The 21059-nt window shown below is 41.1% G+C and overlaps 2 protein-coding genes across 7 annotated transcripts in view; one reads left to right on the plus strand and one right to left on the minus strand.

Moving 5' to 3' along the window:
* On the minus strand, positions 1 to 20940 carry PDE6H (phosphodiesterase 6H, cGMP-specific, cone, gamma). 4 transcript variants are annotated; one of them, XM_005866782.2, is made up of 4 exons: positions 20441 to 20940; positions 5020 to 5200; positions 3596 to 3636; positions 1 to 465 (listed from the first exon to the last, which is right to left on the minus strand). In XM_005866782.2, exons 2-4 carry the CDS (start codon positions 5151 to 5153, stop codon positions 389 to 391), a joined length of 252 nt encoding a protein of 83 aa, XP_005866844.1. In that variant the 5' UTR covers positions 5154 to 5200; positions 20441 to 20940; the 3' UTR covers positions 1 to 388. The 4 variants fall into 4 exon arrangements, with proteins under 4 accessions (XP_005866844.1, XP_014395668.1, XP_014395667.1 ...); XM_014540182.1 differs by lacking the exon at positions 20441 to 20940 and adding an exon at positions 11340 to 11370; XM_014540181.1 differs by lacking the exon at positions 20441 to 20940 and adding an exon at positions 10628 to 10708.
* The window catches only part of ARHGDIB (Rho GDP dissociation inhibitor (GDI) beta), a 19161-nt gene continuing 17156 nt past the window's right edge, over positions 19055 to 21059 (plus strand). For all 3 annotated transcript variants that reach the window (XM_005866781.2, XM_014540178.1, XM_014540179.1), the window contains exon 1: positions 19055 to 19170. The gene's annotated coding sequence lies outside the window, so the exon portion shown is untranslated. The remainder of the gene's footprint in view (positions 19171 to 21059) is intronic.

Genomic DNA, 21059 nt, shown 5'->3' on the forward strand with positions numbered 1-21059 from the left:
TCAAAGTAAATATTTTCTTTATTAAATGAGAAGGGGAGGTGAGTGACATAAATGTTATTTTAGAAGCCTATTACTTACTAATCATAAAGAATGCCTAGCAAAAATAGATTTGAAGGACGTAACAAACAAATATTTAAGAAATATTTATGACTTTGCACAGCTGATAGGAAAATGTAGTCAGGTTTGAAATGCCCTAACAAAAGTTGATGTTTCCCCACTATTCTGAGTTAAACTGTACTCTATGAGAGAGTCTGACACTAGAACTCTTAGTAGAAACTTACAGGAAATGACTGCGTAGGAAAAAGGAACCACTTCTGAACAAGACTGCATTTCAAGACTCAATAGGGAAAAAGAAATCAAAGTTATAGCAGATGCTGTTGAGAGTGCCTCAGATGATCCCAAACTGAGCGAGCTCATGCAACTCCAGGTGGCTGAATGCCTCCCAAGGGCAAATCACTGTAATATCTGCAAGAAAGGGAAGAAGAATTTATAAGTCAGCCTCACCCCCAGGAGAGCCTTTTCTGCTCAAAAAGACATCCTTCAGGCAGAAGATACCTCCTCCTCTCTCCTATTCATTGTCCAGGTGACTGGGAAGTTATCTAAAATGGCCCTGAGACCCAGAAAATCAGACCAATTGCTTAATTAATCCTTTGAAGGCTCCTATGGCCCCAGAACACACTCCTCCAGATATCTTTGTTGGCTCTATTCTGCATCTTCTTTTGGGCAGGTGACCCAAGGCTTTTGACTGGGGCTACCCTGTAGGGATACATCTCACTGATCACCCAGGACCTCCCCAAAGCACAACCACTAAGGAGGGACCAGAAGTAGAATTCTAGTCAGGTCAAGGGTTAAAATGAGAAATAAGAGCGCTTTAAACATCCATGGTCTGGAAACCCATAGCCTCCTGACTCCCGACTCCCTACCAATCCAGGTGGGTTCCTTGGGCTTCTCTGACTTATTCCTCAGCTCCTTTACATTTTGAAATGCCTATATCCAACTCATATTGAGAAGTGATTTCAAGGGGTCTTCTAATCCAGTCCCTTGAATCCAGAAATAAATTATTATTGTCCCCAGGTCACAGAGAAGCTGGTGGATACTCAGAAAGTGGTGGATACTCTAGCAAAAAATTGCACAGTTGCAGAAATGGGACTAGAACCAAATCAAAGGCTTCAAACCTTCTTCTAGTGTAAACCTCTTTCTATTATTCCAACTATGTTAGCAGAGTTAAACATATCTTCCAGAGTGGATTTACTAGTCTTAAATATATCTGGTCAAAATATAGAAGCAGTTGATTTAGGAAAATAACACATGAGCTCTATAAAGTGGCTATAAAATTTATTTGAGATTCCAGAAGTGACATTTGATTGCAAAAAGCAAAAACACTGAGAATTGCCTGGTAAGGACACTCATTGCTATGAATGCCAGCATTTATCAAAAGTGTATTGGAGATCTAGATGGTTTGATTCAGTGGATAGAGCATCAGCCTGTGGACTGAAGGGTCCCAGGTTTGCTTCTGGTCAAGGGCACATGCCCTTGTGGGCTCAATCCCCAGTGGGGGGCATGCAGGAAACAACCAATTGATGTTTCATCATTGATGTTTCTCTCTCTCTCCCTCCCCCTTCCTCTCTGAAATCAATATATATACACACTAGAAGCCCGGTGCACAAAATTAGTACATGGGGGAGGCGGGCATGTCCCTCAGCCTGGCCTGCACCCTCTCACAATCCAGGACCACTGGCTCCTAAGCACTTGCCAACCTGCCTGCCTGATTGCCCCTAACTGCTTCTGCCTTCAGCCTGATCGCCCCCTAACTGCTCCTCTGCTGGCCTGATTGACGCCTAACTGCTCCCCTGATGCCCACAACTACCCTCCCCTGCCACGGCCTGCCTTCTCCACCGGGACCGGCCTCCTCTGTGTTGCATGGAGCTGCGGGACCCCCCAGGCCTCACCACGTGGAGCAGCCACTGGGCCCCACCTCCACTGTGCACAGAGCCATCTTGTGGTGGCCATCTTGTGACAATGTCGTGCACAAGGGCCACCTAGGCTTTTATTAGTATAGATTTTTTTTAAACAATGTATTGGATGAACCCAGGTCAGTGTAGCTCAGTGGGTTGGAGCATCATCTTGTGTACCAAAAGCTTACAGGTTCCCAGTCAGGGCACATATCCAGGTTATGGGTTCGATTCCTGATCTGGGCTCATATAGGAGGCAACCAGCAACCCATTGATGTTTCTCTCTCACACTGATATTCTCTCTCTCTCTCATTCTCTCTCAAATCAATAAAAAAAAAACAACAACAACAACAAAAACATGTCCTCCAATGAGGATTAAACAAAAAGTGTATTGGATGAGTTGAAAACTCATGTCTACACAAATACCTGCACAAGGATGTCTATAGCTGCTTTATTTATAATTGTCAAATCTTGGAAGCAACCAGGATGTCTTTCAATAGGATAAATAAACTGTGATACAACCATGCAGTGAAATATTATTCAGTGATAAAAAGAAGTGTGCTATCAGCCATGTAAAGACATGGAGGAACCTTAAGTGAAAGAATACTTCTAACTGCAAGAAGTCTGGAAAAGCTACATACTGTATGTCTCTAACTATATGACAATCTGGAAAAGGCAAACCTATGAAGACAGTAAAAAGATTATTGGTTGTTAGGCGTATATGGGGGGTGGGGATAAACAGCACAGGGAATTTGGGGGACAGTGAAACTCTTCTGTATGAACCTGTAATGTTACATATGTGGCATTGCGCATTTTTCAAAGCCTAAAGAACTGGACAACAACACAGAGACTGAATCCTAATGTAAGCTATGGACTTTAGTTAATAATAATGTGTCGCTATTGATTCATCAATTGTAACAAATGCAAGTCATTAATAATAAGAAAAACTATGTACAGGGGAGGAGGGGAGCAGAGGGTGTGTATAGGAACTCTGTACTTTCTACTTAAATTTCCTGTAAATCTCAAACTGCTCTAAAAAATAAAGCCTATTAATTTTTTAAAAAGAATAGGCAGTAATTTGCATTCATTATTCAATGAATAAAAATGCTAGGCAATGAAAAAAAATATTGCATTGGATACTTTCAGTGTGTGGGGCCCTGTTCTGGGTGCCAGAGAATGTGTGAAAAGAGGAAGCAGTTGAGGGAGTGGTTGGCCTGCTAGAGTAGAAATGCTCTCCGGGCCCCACCCTTGTTTCCAATACCTCACTTGTGGCCTCTGATTGTCACTTAATTCTGCTGTGTCTCAGCTTTCTCTTCCGAAAAATAAAGAAGCTGGTCTAGACTAACTGAGAATCTTTGTAACAAGTCTGCAATTCACCATTACAGTCTCTCAATCGTTGTTGAACAAGACAAGAGAATTCATTAAACAAACATGGGGCCTAACCTGATTTCTTTCAGAGTGTTTGCCTCTTGGCACACACATTCTAACTAGTACTTAGGAGATCAAAAATAAAACCCCACATTTTTCGGTCTTCAAAGGAACTGCTGCCTTAGGTTTTTCTGGTAACTTTCAACTGGCCTGAAGCAGATAAAAAGATGAAACTTCAAGTGTAATGTCCTCACTTTAGTCTCTGAATGGCTCACCTGTTCCCAGCCCTTCCATGCCTGGAATGTCATCTCCAAACCTATGGAAAAAATAAAAATTAGCTGAGATCAGAACAAAAGGGTCCTGGAATGACTCATGTGGAAAGTTTCCTAACTCAAGGGGAGAAGAAGAGGCTTAAGCTTTTATATTTGAAAAACTTCTTATGTTTGCATTGAATTAAGGTAAAGAAAATAACACTCAGGCAGGTTTTAAACAGTGTGTCCTATGGAGAGATACTTTCCCCAGGGTAAAAAATTAACCTAAAACAATCAAGGGCCAGGAAGAATGATCAATGGGGCAATTTTAGCCAAGCCTCACTTCTAAAAATAGAAATTGGAATGAAAAAAGCAATATGAAAGGAATTAAACTGATTAATTTATTCATTTGTTTAGTTACCCAAAAGTATCGTATTAGGCATCTTCTATGTGCCAGACACTGTGTTAGGCTCAGGGAAGAGAGAAAAAAAAAATAATTTTCTCTGAGTGAGCTCTGTCTCAAGAAACAAATGAAAACAAATAAATGTAATACAAAATAGTAAACGTTATGATAGCTGAATGTACAAAAGGCAAACAAGGAATTAATGATAACATTTGTCTAAGAGAGTCAGTAACAGCTTCAAAAAGAAATTAACTTATGAGTGTGTGTTGAAAAATAAGACATTGCCAAGGAGAGAAAGAGAAAAACAAAGAACTTAAGACATAAGATTGAAGCCATAAAAATAAAGTGTGATTTCTGGAAATGGCCAGTGGTTCTGTAACCCTGATGAAAGCATGGGGTATACTGGTGAAAGGGAGTGGTCAAGAAGAAAAGCCAGGGAGGTCAAGTCAAAGGTCATTGTGAATGGTTCCATTTGCCGTGTTATATTTGGCCTTAGACCTGAGAGCTGAGAGAGAAAGTATTCCAGGGCTAAAAGCATGACTCAGCAAAGATTGTGGCAGAGAGGAAAATAGAAGATGGGGTGGAAATTTTTGTAAGTTTGCTTAATATGGTAAGCATTAAATCTCAAAAGTAGATGTGGCACATATACACCATGGACTACTACTCAGCCATAAGAAAAGATGAGATCCTGCCATTTGAGACAACACGGATAGACCTTGAGGATATTATGCAAAGTGAAATAAGTTTGGAAGAAAAAGCTAAGAACCATATGATTTCACTCATAAAACTGAAACTCGTGGACACAGACATCAGTGTGGTGGTTGCCAAGGGAAGGGGTGGGAGGATGGGAGGAAAAGAGGGCCTAATATAGGGTGACGGGAGAAGATTTGACTTGGGTGGTGAGCACATAGTGCAATATACTTGAGACCTATATGATCCTGTTATCCAGTCACCCAATAAATTTAATTTAAAAAACAACAACAACAAAGCAGTCTTATGGGAGAAAAGAAACAATAGGAAGTCTTCTTTTTCATCCTTGTCTTACCCTTTCACACCTTTCTTCGGAGGTTTGCTCTTGAATTGGCGAGTCTGCCTCTGCTTGAATTTGGGGGGCCCTTTGCGTGGGGTGGTGGGACCCTGGTTTGAAGCTGAAGGAACCAAAGCAGTATTGTCACTCATTCTTATGGTCCTTTGGTGGCCGATGTTTCTTCTTCAGGCCCCTTAAACTGTGAGAGAAGAAAAGAACCTTCAAGGTATGAGGACAGTTGCTTAGTAGACCTTTGCTATAAACTGGGAAAGAAAAAGCACCTTGATAAAGAAGCTTAAGTATTTTGTGTTGGCTCAATAGGGGAGAAGTTACCATCTTTTAAAGATATTTTAAATAAATCACAGTATAAATTGATGGAGACACTCAATATAGTGGAATACAAATTGACAACCAATAGATTTCAAGAATCTAGGTAGATATGTTGTTCTAGTAAATCTGCCACTAGCTTTCCATGTGATTTATTAGAATGGCCTACTGCCCCTCTGTGATCACCAGTCTTATTATATGTAAAGGGAGGAGAATGGACTAAATGATATCTACAGTCTTTACAGCCCTGACATATTATCATATTATTTACGCTTTACACATTTTTCCACCCAGCTGCAAAATAATCAGACTCTAAATGTTTGCTGACCCATTGTTATGGCCTTTGTTCTTTATAGTCTTTACTTTATTTAATCCTCACATGATCTAGAGACTTCTCTCCTAGTTCAGAGCTGGCGGGGAGGGAGCAGTGATGGTGTGGAAATGTAATTGTCTGGACAGGTGTGGCTCTGAATCAGGGTTACCAACGCCCATGAAAGTATGCAATACATCCCAACACACACACACACACACACACACACACACGAAAATCGATGCAGAGTGATTAAGTAGTAAGTTTGTGATTTAACTTCATATCCAGACATGAGGTTCTTCAGCTACACATTTCTCAAAAATTTTTGACATTTTTTCCTATCCAAATCATGGGCCTATCTAATATGGTTTTCCCAGACTTTCATTTTAGCTGTAGAAATGTGCATTGTCACTCTTCAAGTACAAATCAAAGAACATGATTAACAAAGGTATATTTAAAAAACAAATGTGCTAAGCTAAAGAATTTTTTTCTTTTCCATCAAAAAAGTTGATAATATTTACCTTAGGAAGGAAGATTCTGAAAAGCTCCAAAGAACTTCCAAATAGCCTTAATCCCTCACAATACATCCCAACACACACACACACACACACACACACACACACACACACACACACACACGAAAATCGATGCAGAGTGATTAAGTAGTAAGTTTGTGATTTAACTTCATATCCAGACATGAGGTTCTTCAGCTACACATTTCTCAAAAATTTTTGACATTTTTTCCTATCCAAATCATGGGCCTATCTAATATGGTTTTCCCAGACTTTCATTTTAGCTGTAGAAATGTGCATTGTCACTCTTCAAGTACAAATCAAAGAACATGATTAACAAAGGTATATTTAAAAAACAAATGTGCTAAGCTAAAGAATTTTTTTCTTTTCCATCAAAAAAGTTGATAATATTTACCTTAGGAAGGAAGATTCTGAAAAGCTCCAAAGAACTTCCAAATAGCCTTAATCCCTCACCTTGAGCCAACCCCTTTCATAATCCACTACCTGGAAGCTTTGTTTTCGTTGAATTCTTTGTTTCACCCATTATAGATTTATGCTAATATCCTTAGCTTCAATTCTCCTGGACAATCTTTGGCTTGTGCTAGCCTTTTATTTCTCTTTCTACCACACTGCACATCCCTCAAATATTATGTTGTATAACTTCATCAACTTGTTCTTATTACTTTCAAAATCATTTTAAATCCTTACCACCAAGATATTTTTTCCTTATTTTTTTTCCAACTTACTACTTTCACCCTGTCCTGCCAATTTTCAAGTTGTTCAAAGAAACACATTGACTAATTTGTGAGCTGGAACCAGGGATGGTGAACCTGGCCAGACCCCTGGATGACCTACTCATGCCAAGGATTTTGTCTTAATCCCCCATTGGAATACGGGCTGCTTTTCCAGTTTTTGTTGATTTCTGTGATCCCAGAACCTACAACAGTACCTTGGCCTTTACTAGGTATGCCATGTATATTTGTCAAATGAGTAAATAAACAAATGAAGAAATTGGACTAAAACCCTGAATGTGAGAGTCTGACCCTGTGACCTTCTGCATCAAACCATAGAGAAGGCATCAGCGGATCTTCACTTTACAAAGCCCCCAGTGGCTTAGGAAGTGCCCTGCCAGCTCCTCTGCTCACTGAATCCCATTCTTGTGCTGTGGGCACTCTCCTGCCCCAGTAAACAGGCAATGTCGGTGCCTCTCCGAAGTGTGGTTCAGGCCATGGGAATCACCAGTGGCATCAGAGTGTGCCACCAGCAACTGGCACGTCCCAGTTCTGCCAAAGCCATGGAGATAAACTAGAGAATTTCTCGCAGACCAGGCTTTTATGACTTCCCAATTCTTTCACAATAGTCAGAAACCACAAACTTTCCTTTCTCTCATCTGGGGAACCTACTAAAATTAGGATTGTCCGGTTTAGCAAGTGAAAATATAGGGCACTCAGTTAAATTTAAATTCCAGATAAACAACAAATAATTTGTGGGCATAACTATGTACTATTAAATATTTGGGATATGCTTATACTTAAAATGTTGTTTATCTGAAATTCAAATTTAACTGGGAATCTCCTATTTCATCTGACAATGCTAACTAGGATCCTACTATGTTAGATCTAGAGCAGGGGTGGGCAAACTTTTTGACTCGAGGGCCACATGGGTTCTTAAACTGGACCGGAGGGCCAGAACAAGAGCATGGATGGAGTGTTTGTGTGAACTAATATAAATTCAAAGTAAACATCATTACATAAAAGGGTACGGTCTTTTTTTTTTTTTAGTTTTATTCATTTCAAACGGGCCGGATCCGGCCCGAAGGCCGTAGTTTGCCCACGGCTGATCTAGAGCCTGTAATGTGAGGGCCTAAGATAAACCAAATTAGTCAAATTAACCTTTGGGGCAATACAGTGTAAACAGTAGGTGCTTTAGAATCAAATAAACATAGCTTCAAATTCCTGCTCTACAAAACTGAGCTTTAGTCTATCTGTAAAATGAATTAAATAATACCTTCTTTTTTGGGTCATAGAGAAAATTAAATGAGATAATGTAAATGGAGTATTTGGTGAAAAGTACCCAAAAAAGAGTAACTAGATACTAGACCTTCTGGGAGTAGAGGAAGCCGTGCAAACAAATCTATGGTTGCGACACAGGTTCAGCTTTTCTTGGGCCACAGGCTGAAGAGCCCTGGTCATGCACCCAAGAGGCGATTGTCATCTGCTCTTACTGAGCGATCCTCTGTGTCCCTCAAATGCCCCAACTATTAACTTATTCCTGGTTTGTCTTAGAAGAAATTCTGCCCTCCTTGGATACTTTTGAGCCCCCTAACATTAATGCCAAAGAATTTTAAAACTGCACTTGACTTCTATTTTCCCCTGATTACACTTATTTTTTCTTCTAAGTTTCTTTTGCATGTTTATATAATTTTGAAGTTGCAACTCTAAGCTTGGACAGAGTTCATGTCTAACTCAAAGTGTGATGCATTATATAAGGAACTAGAGGCCTGGAGTACAAATTCGTGCATGGGTGAGGTCCCTGGGCCTGGCCTGCGATCAGGGCCTATTAGGGCCCTCTTGCCCAGGCCCAATTAGGGCCGGGCCAATCCGGACAGGGCAGATTGGGACTTGCTGGCCAGGGGGGAGGAACAAGGGGAGGGATGGGAGGGTGGGGGGAGGTTGGCCAGCTGAGGGAGGTTGGCTGTGGGAGCACATTGACCAGCAGGGGGCAGCTCCAGCATTGATTGTCTGACCCCTGGTGGTCAGTGCACATCATAGCGACTGGTTGACCGATCATTCTGGCTTTTAGATATATATATTCTCACGAAAAGTTATATCACAGTTGCCTGGTTAATCCCTGGATCTTTTTTAAAAAATATATATATTTTATTGATTTTTTTACAGAGAGGAAGGGAGAGGGATAGAGAGTTAGAAACATCAATGAGAGAGAAACATCGATCAGCTGCCTCCTGCAAACTCCCCAGTGGGGATGTGCCCGAAACCAAGGTACATGCCCTTGACCGGAATCGAACCGGGACCCTTGAGTCCGCAGGCCGATGCTCTATCCACTGAGCCAAACCGGTTAGGGCAATCCCTGGATCTTCATAGCCCTAAGGATTTGCACTATGGATCATAATTGTCATTGTGTTTATTGTGTGTGCCTCATGTACAATATTTCTTTTAAGTACCTAGGACAATCACAACCCCTAGAGTGTTTCTGTCAGATATCTGCCCTCCAGCTCTCCCTGTAGAACCTTTGGGAGGGACAGAACAAATATGACCATTTGCTATATGGGAAGTCACTCCTGCCTGTCACAGGTATCACGGAAGGCTAAACTTATCCCGACCATGCTTAGCTATGAATTCCAAGGGCATCCCTGGAGCTAAATAATCCTGAATCTAGTATCAGACTTGATTTTGACAATAAGAGGACATTTCACATTTTTGCCTCTAAAAGTATCAAACAATCCATTCCTTTGTGAAGCAGAATATATTCCTGTTTTTTTAGGCAATGTTAGCCCTCCCACATTTGAAGCTTAGAAACTACTCTTCTGCAAAAAGAAGTGAATGCAATGATGTAATATTTCAAGGCAAAATTTTGTAGGGAAGCAGCTGGGATTAGACCAAGGCAGCAGGAAGCTGCAGGAAGCTACAGAGGATGGTCCATTGTACACTCCAGCTAAGGAAAACAAGTTCCAGAAGCTTCTTGGGTCGACCTTTCTGATGCTGCTATTATCACCCCAGACTTCCAGTTTCCTCAGCAAAGGTATGGGCAGATAGGCAATTTCATTGTTGATGGAGTAAGGGGCGGGGGGGAGCAGTAGGTATAGGAGTACGGTTTCCTCCAGGGGAATTGGGCCCATAAATGTCACCCAGGGTCCCGCTGAAGCAGAGAGAATCAAATAATTTGGAGAAACAAGGAAACCCAACCAAAACCATGAAAAAACAAAAACAAAAATCCATCAAGTACCTTGCTTCACATCGGAACACACAAACACTTTGACCTCAGAGGGAGCAGGGTAAGCCACCCACACTGCACTGCGGTCAGCCATTCCCATGATGGCTCTGGCTCCTTCTCTCCAGCCTCTGGGTGCCTGAGCCAAGTTTTCAAGCACATCCTGGGAGTCAAGACCTGTTTGCTCTGTGGTCATTTAGTGCTCAGATCACTCCTTTCCCAGAAAACTGTTTTCTATGGAGCCACACATACACAAAAAAAGGGGGGAGGGCAGGTTTCTTCTAAATAAATTTTGTAATCAAGGTTTGCAGGGACCTTGAAATACTCAAGTTTCTTTTATTAGCTTATCACATGGCATTATAAGGAAGTTTGGGTGCATTTCCGTAATGTTTTCTTCCGTTTTCATTCCCAGCGCCAATCCAGGCCCACGGGTTCAGGGTGTTCTCTTCTTCCATTCTTTGTTTTAGAGCCCTATCCACCCCCACCCCACTCCCAAAGCCCTTTGATTGTACACCATGCTTACACTTACCAGAAGTTATGCTGGATGTTGCTCCGAGAAGCCGTCCAGTTGCCTTCTCCACAGTAGATGAATAAAGGATCTTTGCATCCTGATTTACTCTCTGAAATACCCTCATGCCATCTAATCCCACCTTCATCGGATTAGAGCCCCAGCCCAGATGCAAAGAAATGGGGTGAGACGGGGAGAGGCTTAGGAGTTCTCTGGTCATTGGCTACTCTTACAAAACTGACTTGGACTCTCTCTCTCTCAGCAATAAATAGGTATCAAGTTCACAAACACACACACAGTGTTACATCCAAGAGTGGATTTGCAATTTATGATTCAATATCTTTTGGCCTTCTCCAGTCCCACCTTTAGTCCTTGCTCCTCTCCATGCCTTCCCTTTCCTGACACGCACTCACCCATGTACAAGGTGGGGCAAAAGTAGGTTTATGCTGGTTCGTATGGAAAATAATACAATAATTAATAAATAATAAAAGAGTAAACTCTATGTTCTGCATAATACTTTTGCCCCACCTTGTATATAATATCTCTCTCTCTCTCTCTCTCTCTCTCTCTCTCTCTCTCACACACACACACACACACACACACACACACACACACACACACCATGACATAATTTTATGAGACTTTATTGAAAAGAAGAGAGTGGACCACAGTGCCCCCTACTGTAGTAGAGACACTGAACATGTGAGCAGTGACCCTGAGAAACATACAGTATCTTTTCCTAATTGGTATTGTATGCATTTCCTCAGAGAGCCGGGACCACCAAGCAGAAATGACATAAAACTCAGTAATACTTGACAGAGAAAGAGCCCAAGTGATAGCTGGGAACTCGTCACTGTTGACACATATTGGAGAATTGATTGCTGCATCTTCATACCCAAAGGCTTCAGAGTGTGAGGCTCAGATTATAATCCATGGCAGTGGAACCCTGGCTTCAGTCCTTCAATTGCATTAAGCCACTAATATTAATTTGTACATCACTTTATGTAGTTTTTAAAGGGACCTAGCCCATATGCCAGTATCATTAATGTCTGAAAATTTTGTCATACAGAAATTAAGTGACTTATTCAAGACTGCATATCAAGTTAATAGTAGAGCTAGAAGCAAGGCCTAAGACTGGGAACACCTTTCTACTCTACAACAGCAAAGCAGACATGGACCAAGAAGCACGTGTTGCTGGCCACTCTGATGCCTTGCCAGTGACCTGCAGTGTGCCTGCTCTAAATTGTTACTACTCCTTCCTGGGCAGGAAAAGATTCTTAATGTGCAGCCCCAACAAGATTACATGGGCAGCTAAACAGTTTACCGGGTTGTTTTTTTTATACACTTTCCCCATTGGTCCTTAGCAAATTTATGGTAGTTTTGAAGGCAGAGCCTGCAGAGTGTTTTGTCTCTGGATGGGTCTTTTCATGTCCTCCTCTGTGTCTCCATTCCCATTCCCATCTTCCTCTGCTCCTTTCTACACACCAGGCATATGGATATTTACATGCTTACCTGTCAAATCCTCACACATTCTTCATCCCTTTGAGAATGAAGGACTGCAATTCATAAAGGCAGTGGAAACAACAATAATGTTACATTCAAAGTGTAATAGCATTGGCACCACCTAGGCACTGGTAAGAAATTCAGGATATCAGACCCTCCTCCAGACTTACTGCATCAGAATCTGCATTTTCATAAGGTACCAAGGTACATTGCCACCTCTTTGAGTCTCAGTCTCCTTATATGTAAGATGAATGACTTAGCATGCCAGCATTCTCAATTTTTTTGCTGTTCTGATACTCCTGAGAGACATAAACCACATTTATTTGTAACAGGATTTGTAGCCCAGTGATTCTCATTGGGGGGAGGGGGGGTGGCGGGTGGAGGTGGCAGTACTTTGTCATAACTCTTGTTCCTCCAAGGGAGATCTAGGAGCATGGAGAGTGAGGGGTAGCCAGTGTATGAAAAGGTCAAGAATTTCATTTGAAAAACTATCCTAAAGTGAATGATACAGAAAGTTCTTGAAATAGTAAGGAAATGATAACAGAAGGAATTTTTGAACATCTAGAAACCAAGAATAGTGGAAAGAGCAAAAGTATGAGGTACAAGGGGAAGTATGAAAGCAGGAACTCAACCACCTTCAGCAGGGCTTTGTGGAGAATGAAACATTGCTCAAAGCTCTGTGAAGTTCTAAAGATCTGGTCATCTTGTACTTTCAGGGAATGCAACTACTGTTCCCAGTTCCAAGTGGCTGCTCATTCTGACACTACTTAGAGGATTTGAGTAGGCTGGCCAATCAGCAGTCACTTTACACTGCCTCTGTTAGACAGAGCTCTTCTACCATTTGTTGCTGGCTAGTAGGTGCCTGGCTTTTGGTCAGTTGTCTATCTTTAATCTCATCAACCAAGTAATGTGGTCATATTGCTCTAAACAAGGTGATGAATCAACAAGGAACTTCTCTGGTAAAACTTTGGGTGTGCTGGACACAAAGATTTCACAGACATGAGAAATAAGCTTGCTCAGAAAACTTGCTGATCCAAAAAGGAAAAAAGAAGAAGAAGAAAAATAAATTGATAGATATAATGACATAGATGAATATTAAACAGATTTTATTAAGTGAAAGAATCCAATCAAAAGTCTCTATACTGTCTGTTTTCATTTATGACCTTTGGAAAAGGCAAAACTATAGGGTTAGAGAACAGATCAGTGGTGGCCGGGGTTGACTATAAAGGGAAAATACAAGGGATTTTTGAAGGGTGATGGAACTATTTGGTATATTGATTGTAGTGGTTGATAGACAACTCTATGCATTCGTCAAAACTCAAGGAATGGTACACCACAGAAGAGTGCGTTTTGCTGTTTGTAAAATTTGAAACTAAATATAAATGTTTTTTTTTAAAAAAGAAATCTATATTCCTTAGCTCTATAATCTTTGGTTTTTGATCCCTTCTGGCAGATGGGAAAGTATTATTAGTTATATACAGAAAAAGAGTTAAAAGGCAGGTACTAAGTAACTAGAAAGTGATTAAAATTTTAGCTGTCCTATAAGCTGCTTACCCAAGTGCTAATCTCTAATCTCTCTTTAGTGTTGCTTAAAATACCAGTGAGGGGAAAGATACACATCAAAGTCACATTTCCTCCACATTTGGAACCTCCTAAACTGAGCTTCCAACTCTAACTAAAGGCTCTAAATGTAAAGCACAGTGGACTCCAGAGGGGAAGGCACTAATGTGAAAAAACAATGCACAAGGTTGGCCCCTCTTCCCCTTCATATGCTACTGTGATAATGGATTCTCCAGAGCAAATTGTGAATCTTGAAAAAATAACATGAATTAAAAATACAATCTTCTCTTCAAGAACATAGAGAGGAGGGCGAGGAGGTAGCATTTCCTAACTCATCTCATGAGGTTGGTTTTACCAACATGGACATTTTTGACACCAAAACAAGACAAAGACTGTAATAATACTCTACAGTATTGCACATTTGAAAGTTGTTATGAGAATAGAACTTAAAAGTTTTCATAACAAGAAAAAAAATTGTATGTATGGTGACAGATGATAACTAGGTTTATTGTGATCATTTTGCAACATATGCAAATATTGAATCATTAATGATGTTGTATACCTGAAATTCATATAATGTTATAATGTCAATTATACCTCAGTTTTTAAAAAAATGAAAGAAAAAGATGATTGAAATGGGCAAATAACCTCCACATATGACAAGTTTGAAGGGGAAACATTTGTTCTCATGTGTAAATAAATTCTAATATATCCTTTTTAAATTAAAAATAACAATAATAAAAGTAGTGCCATTTATAATTGTTCTAAATAAAATAAAATACTTAGGTGTAAATCTAACAGAACATGTACAGGATTTATATGATTAAAAACTACAAAGAGATGATTAAAGAGATCAAAGAAGACCTAAATAATTGGAGAGCTATACTATGTTTATTGATTAGAAGACTCTACATACTAAAGATACCAATTCTCCTTTACTGCAATTTCTTATAAAAATTTCAGCAAAGTTTTTGCAAAGATAAGTTTATTCTAAAATTTATATGGAAGCAGAAACTGTAGAAATAGCCAAAAGAAAAAAGTATAGTGGGAAGGAATCACTCTTCCTAATACTAAGGCTTTCTATATAGCTACAGTAGTCAGGACAGTGTGGTATTGAGAGAGGGATAGACACACAAGCAATGAAACAGAATAGAGAACTTAGGTATAGACCCACACAAATGTGCCCGGTTAATTTTTGACAAAGGTATAAAATAAATTGACTGGACACTGACAGACTGTTCAACAACTGGAGCTGGAGAATGAACAACTAAATCTCACACCTCATGCACCTAAAACTCCACACCTAAATCTCACACCTTGCATAAGAACTAGCTCAAAATGTATCAGACTTCTATGGAAATTGTGAAACTATAACCTTTTAGAAACAACAAGAGAAAATCTCCAGGGCCTTGAACTAACCAAAGAGGTCTTAGATTTGCCAGTGAGAGTACAACTTGTAACAGGAAAAAGCGAATATTTTTGGCTTCATCGAAATTCAAAACTTTTGCTATCTAAAAAAACTCATAAGAGAGTAAAATGACAAATTACATACTGGAAGAAAATATTTGCAAGTTACACACCCAACAGGGGATTTGTATTTAGAAATGAACCTTTATGCCAAGGCTATGAAAACTTGCATAATGTAGTTTAATATGTCATCTGTATGAAAAGTAAAGTTGGTGTTAGTAACCCCTGCAAACACATGACCATACTTCTTCTTCCCCAAGGCAAAGATATCACCAGAGGAACGAGGTGGAGGGGGAGGGGAAGAAGGCAGAATGCCGGCAGAAGAATTTTACTCAAAGTCTGGCAGGATTCAATCAAGGCACTCCCAGGAATTCAAGGTATGTAAGACACAGCCCTTTCCTCATGGGCTTTATATCTGTGTGAACACATAAGCCTAATAATAATTACCTAATAATACAAGGCAGTGTTTACTAAAGTACTAAATTACATTGTATAAACAATGAACACTCTAGGAGTTCAGAAAAAACACACACACTCTTTTTTAATCAGCGGAGGGAAGCTTCAAAGAAGGAGGAAGCAATATTTGAGATTTATGCCTGCTGATTGTGAGTGCTTCAATGAAAACAACTCTTCTTTTTCAGTTTATTATTTATGTATTTTTAAAGTTAAATTTATGAGGGTGACATTGATTAATGAGAATACCTAAGTTTCAACTCATTATAACACAGCATCTGTATATGGTACTGCCGGCTGATCGCCCAAAGTTTAGTCTCCTTCCGTCACCATATATTTAACCCCCTCTACCCTCTTCAATCTCTCCCCAGCCCTTTTTCCATATGGTAACCATTATACCTGGTACCGTTATCTGTATCAATGAGGTTTTTTTTGTTTGTTGCGGTTTTTTGTTGTTGTTGCTTTCTGGAAAACAGCTCTTTTCTAGTCATGCTAAGAGTTGCTCTGCAGAAAAAGGGACAAAATGTGCTGAGAAAAATCATGAAATAATGACGATGGGGATGATTTTCTTAGCCTGGACCATTTATTAAGCCTTTGCTCTGAGGTCAGAACTCTGTCAGACGCTTTCTCAGACATTATTTCCAACCCTCCAGCAACGCTACAGGCTGAAGCCATTCCTCTTTTGCAGATGTAAAAACTGGGGCTCAGAAATGAAAAGCACTGGCCCAGGGACACACTGACAATGAAAGACAGAGCCGGGAGGTCGGCCTGAACTGCAGCTCTTCCCTCCAGCCCAGGCTGCTGTCTGTGCCTCCGGACACATGTCAGAACAGACAGCTTGCAAAGCAGAAAGTCTTCTCTAAACGTTTACTGTCTGCACTTGCAGCTTGCAAGAAATACAGCCGTGCAGAAAGGGGAAGACTCAAGAGTCCGCAGCCCATGTCACTTTTTCAGGCTCACGGCCAAGGAACACCCCATGAAAGATCCGCCTACAATTTACCTTACTGTGGTATCCTTATAACAGCAAAGAAAAGCTGAAAAATACGTCAAAGTTTTGATTATTTTTCTGGAAGTTCCTATGCAGATTTCCAACTTCTGGTTATTTGCATTTGGTATTAGAGGGCTAAGTCCTTCCTACCCTTCTTACTACCATGACAAGCATGTTCATGGCATATTGCAGAAGCTGGGCATGGGCAAGGGAGCCCCAGTCCACAGCACCTCAGTCAGTATGAGCTGGAAGAGGAGTGTCTGCCATTTAATCTTCTTTAAGGAGCTTCTTAATCTGTTTTCCCTCCTGACAAATCCATGTGAACAATGAACCACAACAGAAGAAAATGAGAAATAGTGATTTCCTGAGAAATGGCAGGTAATCCCTGCCTTGACTGTGATGCCGGTAGATATTTTAGGAGAACGTGGCAGTTGTCCTCCAACATACTGTACCTCCATTGCGGTATCAGGAAGAGGCTCTAAATTAGCAATCCTGAATCCTTTCAAGGTCGTGGGCCCCTTTAAGAACTTAGTGAAAGTTATAAATGCTCTCTTCTCCCCCAATAAACACACACTCCACATGTACATTCTGATTCTGTAGGCATTTTTAGGGGCTTCTGTACCTTCCAACGTTTGTGCCAAAAGCACTGGATTAAGAAAAATTGTGAGGAGTATGGTGATTACCTGAGGGAAAGGGGGTGGGGGAGGTTGAAGAGGGTAAAGGGGGGATAACTGGTGATGGAAGGAGACTTGACTTGGGGTTGGTGAACACACAGTCCAATGTACAGATGATATATTACAGAATTGTACACCTGAAACCTACATAATTTTAACCAGTGTCACCCCCAATAAATTAAACTTTTTAAATTAATTGTTAAAAAAGAAAAATTGTGAGGACATATTGGGCTTAGCAAAAAAATTTAAAAATACTCCTGTTTAACTCTGTGAGATCTTTTCCCTAATCACATGAAAAATAACAGGAGAAGCAGCACATAGATCACAAATCTCATTACAATTTTTAAATCTCTCTTGTTTCAAATACTTTATTCCACCTGCGCTATTTGTTCATCGTCTGTCTCCTTCCACAAGAGCACAGGGATTTTGTGTGTCGTCCACGGCTGTGTCACTGGTGCCGAGAACAGCATTACCTGGGAGGAAAGAGGAGCTCAGCCAGTGCTACCAGAAGAAGAAACGTATTTCCTCTTGAGAGTCCTGAGCTACAAAATTGACTGTCTTCTGTGTAAATTTAGATTTGCTTTGATCTATAATACAGTCGTCAAATGCTTTCTTTCAAGGGCTATCTTCCACCTATACCATTTTGAAATGTATTACTAAATTTGTATTTGCTTTTCAATGCTTTTACTAATTTTACTTACATACTGTTTTCCTTTTTATTTTTTTATAGATTAATCACCTTCCTTTCACCCAATGACCACCTTCTCCTTGATTGTTTCTGTTCCATTGACTAAAGATAAAGTATATCTGGGGGCATCAATTTATAAAGCCAAGTGAACAAAATGCAATGCATTTAAACGACAACAAAACAAATGTCAGTCTCTCCAAATATGCCTGTTTGACTAGTCAGCTTTAAACATATTGAAACGATGCAAATACTGAATACTGAGATATTAGCATGAATAAGAATTTATCAATGGTGGCTGCTATGAAAATGTGTGGAGTCAATGTGGTTTGGGTGTTTAAACCCTGCTTGCTCCCTCCCATGGTTTAAATATGGCCCCTGCAACATCTTCCCATTTAAATCACTTCACAAACCATTTCCTCAAATATGGTACAAAGTCAATTTTAGTACTTGTGAAATTCTCACAAATTCTGGGTTAGAGAAGTATGAATTAAAGACGTTTCACATTACTTTGTCATCTGCATTCCTAGGTTTAATCAAAAGCAGTGCTTTAGCATTTTTTTTATTTAAAGGGAAAATATAGTGAAAACGACAACAAATGGCATTTGGTTGCCCTGTAATACAGAGCTACATCTTGAAACTATGTCCAACAAACCTCTAAAAATCTGTTTGAGGACACATTTTAAAATGTAGGGCCAAATATATGCAGTTAACGTTCATAACTTCCTAGCACCCTACATTCGCTGCCAGCAGACTCTCAACAAATCTGGCTGATATAAAGGAGCTGGCAGAGACCCCGCAGGAACAGACGTTAGCGATACAGAGTGAAGCCTGAGGAAATTATTGCTGCTGGTTTTAGACCAGGAGCCTCAGTAAGCGCCTGCACTGAAATGACTTGATTTGTAGCCACATCGCTCAATTATTCATAGCACTCCCGGCTGCAGCCTCCACACCCTTGCATGAACATTCATGCATATCCATGTTCACATGGGCGGTCATGCTCCCACATGTGCCATTAAGGGACAAGAATGCTGCTCAGAGTTCGCTGATCAAGAGATATGCCGTGCAGAACAGGATTTGAGACAGCCCAGGGTTTCCTCTTCTAGTAGGTTTAAAACCTTTTTTTTTTTTCCTCAGTAACTTCCTTCCTGTTCTAACTGCCAGTGCTCAGAAGTCAGAGTTGAGAGACAGAGGCACCCCGGACAGAGACACAGAGACGTGAAGCACATTGAATGTAAGTTGAAATAATGGGGGGTTGGGGGAGGCTCCAGGTGGACGCAGAGAACAGGCTACAGCCCTTTCCAGTGTATTCTCTTTTTAGAGGGGCAGTTCCTCTTTAAAACAAACTTTATGATAAGAATGTACTAAGGAGGCTGCTGGAACAGTTCTGCAGAGAAGGGGAAGTCAGAGCCAGGAATGGTAGCAATGACTCAGGAGGGACAGCGCGGTGAGGGAGGAGAGAGTGCGTGCAGCCCGGGAGACCAAATCCTGAATGTCCTGGACAAGGGCTGCATGTACAACCCCTGGGGAGTGTCCGGAGGGGTTTCCACCAGGTGGGAGCAGGCATCTGGCCAGGCTCAGAGGCAAAAAGACTATAGATCCAAACTGAAACGGATGGTGCTGGAGGATGGCGGGGTGGTGCCGGGGTGGAGATGTGTGGTTTCCTGTTTTTAAGTAGACTTAAAGAGACTGGTTGAAAAGGGGGGAAAAAGTGGCTCAAAGCTGTCAAACATTAAACTGCCTTCCACTAAAGAATGTTCTGGGGATACAAGAGAAATGCATAGTGAAAACCTCCCTTAGGGTCTACAAGGGGATCTAACTATAAGGAAGAAGCACAGTGGATAGAATGCACTGTTATTTACTCGTCGGTCCTACAGGCATAGAATTTCTACCACGCACAAGCACCTCTTGTTAAATTCCTGTGGTGAGATGGGTAGAAAGGTAATTGCTGTTGTTGCCAAAAACAAAAAATAAAATCTTTACATCTGAGAGAAACATTGAACAGTAAGAGCTAGATTCTAGAAAAATCCAAGTGGACCCAGCTAGGACACCTGGTCCATGGGCTTTTAAAATGAACTGGTCTGAGCTTGGCCGCCATTAGAAGTGCTTGAGGCATGACCTGAAATACTTGCTTCCTTTTTCAAGGATGTCCCCATTGGCATGTTTTCTAAACAGAGCCTGTAATTAAACTCTAGCTGTAGGGTAACTTGTGGGATGATGGGACGGATAAACCCTGAGCTTGTCTCCTGTTCAAGGTTGGGGGAAGGCGGGCTGTTCTCACATGGAGTTCCTATAGTCACCCCTTCCCACAGAGCCCAAGAGCCCCTGAAATCAGGGCTAGCCTGTTGGGTTCTCAGGGCAGGAATGACCACGCAAGGGGCATCGAGGGGTCAGTCACAGGCAGGTATCATTCTTGTTTGCCATTGCTTTGCTTTGTTCAATTTACAAGAAAATATCCCTCCCGATCCAGATAGGACACAAACACAGGAAGGAGATCATCTTACCCTTTGGTGAGATGTGTGAAATTCTCAGAAGACGGTTCAGTCTCCATCCGTGCTACACAGGCCAATGCATGGGAAATGACCGTGTCACAGCCAAGCCAAACCCGGCTGGCATCTTCCTGGCACTGAAATCGGTCTCTTCCTTGTTTGGGGGAGCATGCGTTTGCTCTTAGGGAAGCATGCTCCGAGCAACATCAAGGTTCTGCTCTCAGTGGAAGCTCGGACGAGCAAAGTCAATGTGGCAGAAAAATTTGGGCCAGTTTGTGGGAGCACAGTCAGTGCCCAACTTCAGCTCACAGGATGAGAGCGGCCCTGGGGAGGAACAAATAGGCCCACTGAGAAACAGAGCCAACCTGTGTGGAGTGCCTTCCATGAGTTGGGCCTGTTGTTAGAAATTTTACATTTGAATCCTGGACACAGGGAGGACAGCAAGCCTCGGAAGTGTTCAGTGATTCGACTAAAGTCACGTACTGGTATGTGTAGGGGGTGGGGGTGGCGACACAGCTACAGTGCCTCCGAAGGACATTTTAGGAAATGTCCCATGGGAGCAATTTCCTTTAACCCCACATTCTGAGCATCCTGTTCCTGGGTCAGTGGTATCACCTCCCAGGATTCTAGATTA

The sequence above is a fragment of the Myotis brandtii genome, unplaced genomic scaffold (genome assembly GCF_000412655.1).
Source record: "Myotis brandtii unplaced genomic scaffold, ASM41265v1 scaffold237, whole genome shotgun sequence".
Classification (NCBI taxonomy): Eukaryota; Metazoa; Chordata; class Mammalia; order Chiroptera; family Vespertilionidae; genus Myotis; species Myotis brandtii.

Bases quoted from the DNA above. Each gene is read 5' to 3' on its own strand.
- PDE6H (XM_005866782.2), bottom strand. From the start codon at position 5,153: ATGAGTGACAATACTGCTTTGGTTCCTTCAGCTTCAAACCAGGGTCCC. The intron at 3,637-5,019 runs GTAAGACAAGGA...TTTTTTCCATAG, and splicing joins CCGAAGAAAGGTGTGAAAGG to GTTTGGAGATGACATTCCAG. The intron at 466-3,595 runs GTGAGCCATTCA...CCTTTCTTGCAG, and splicing joins CATGGAAGGGCTGGGAACAG to ATATTACAGTGATTTGCCCT.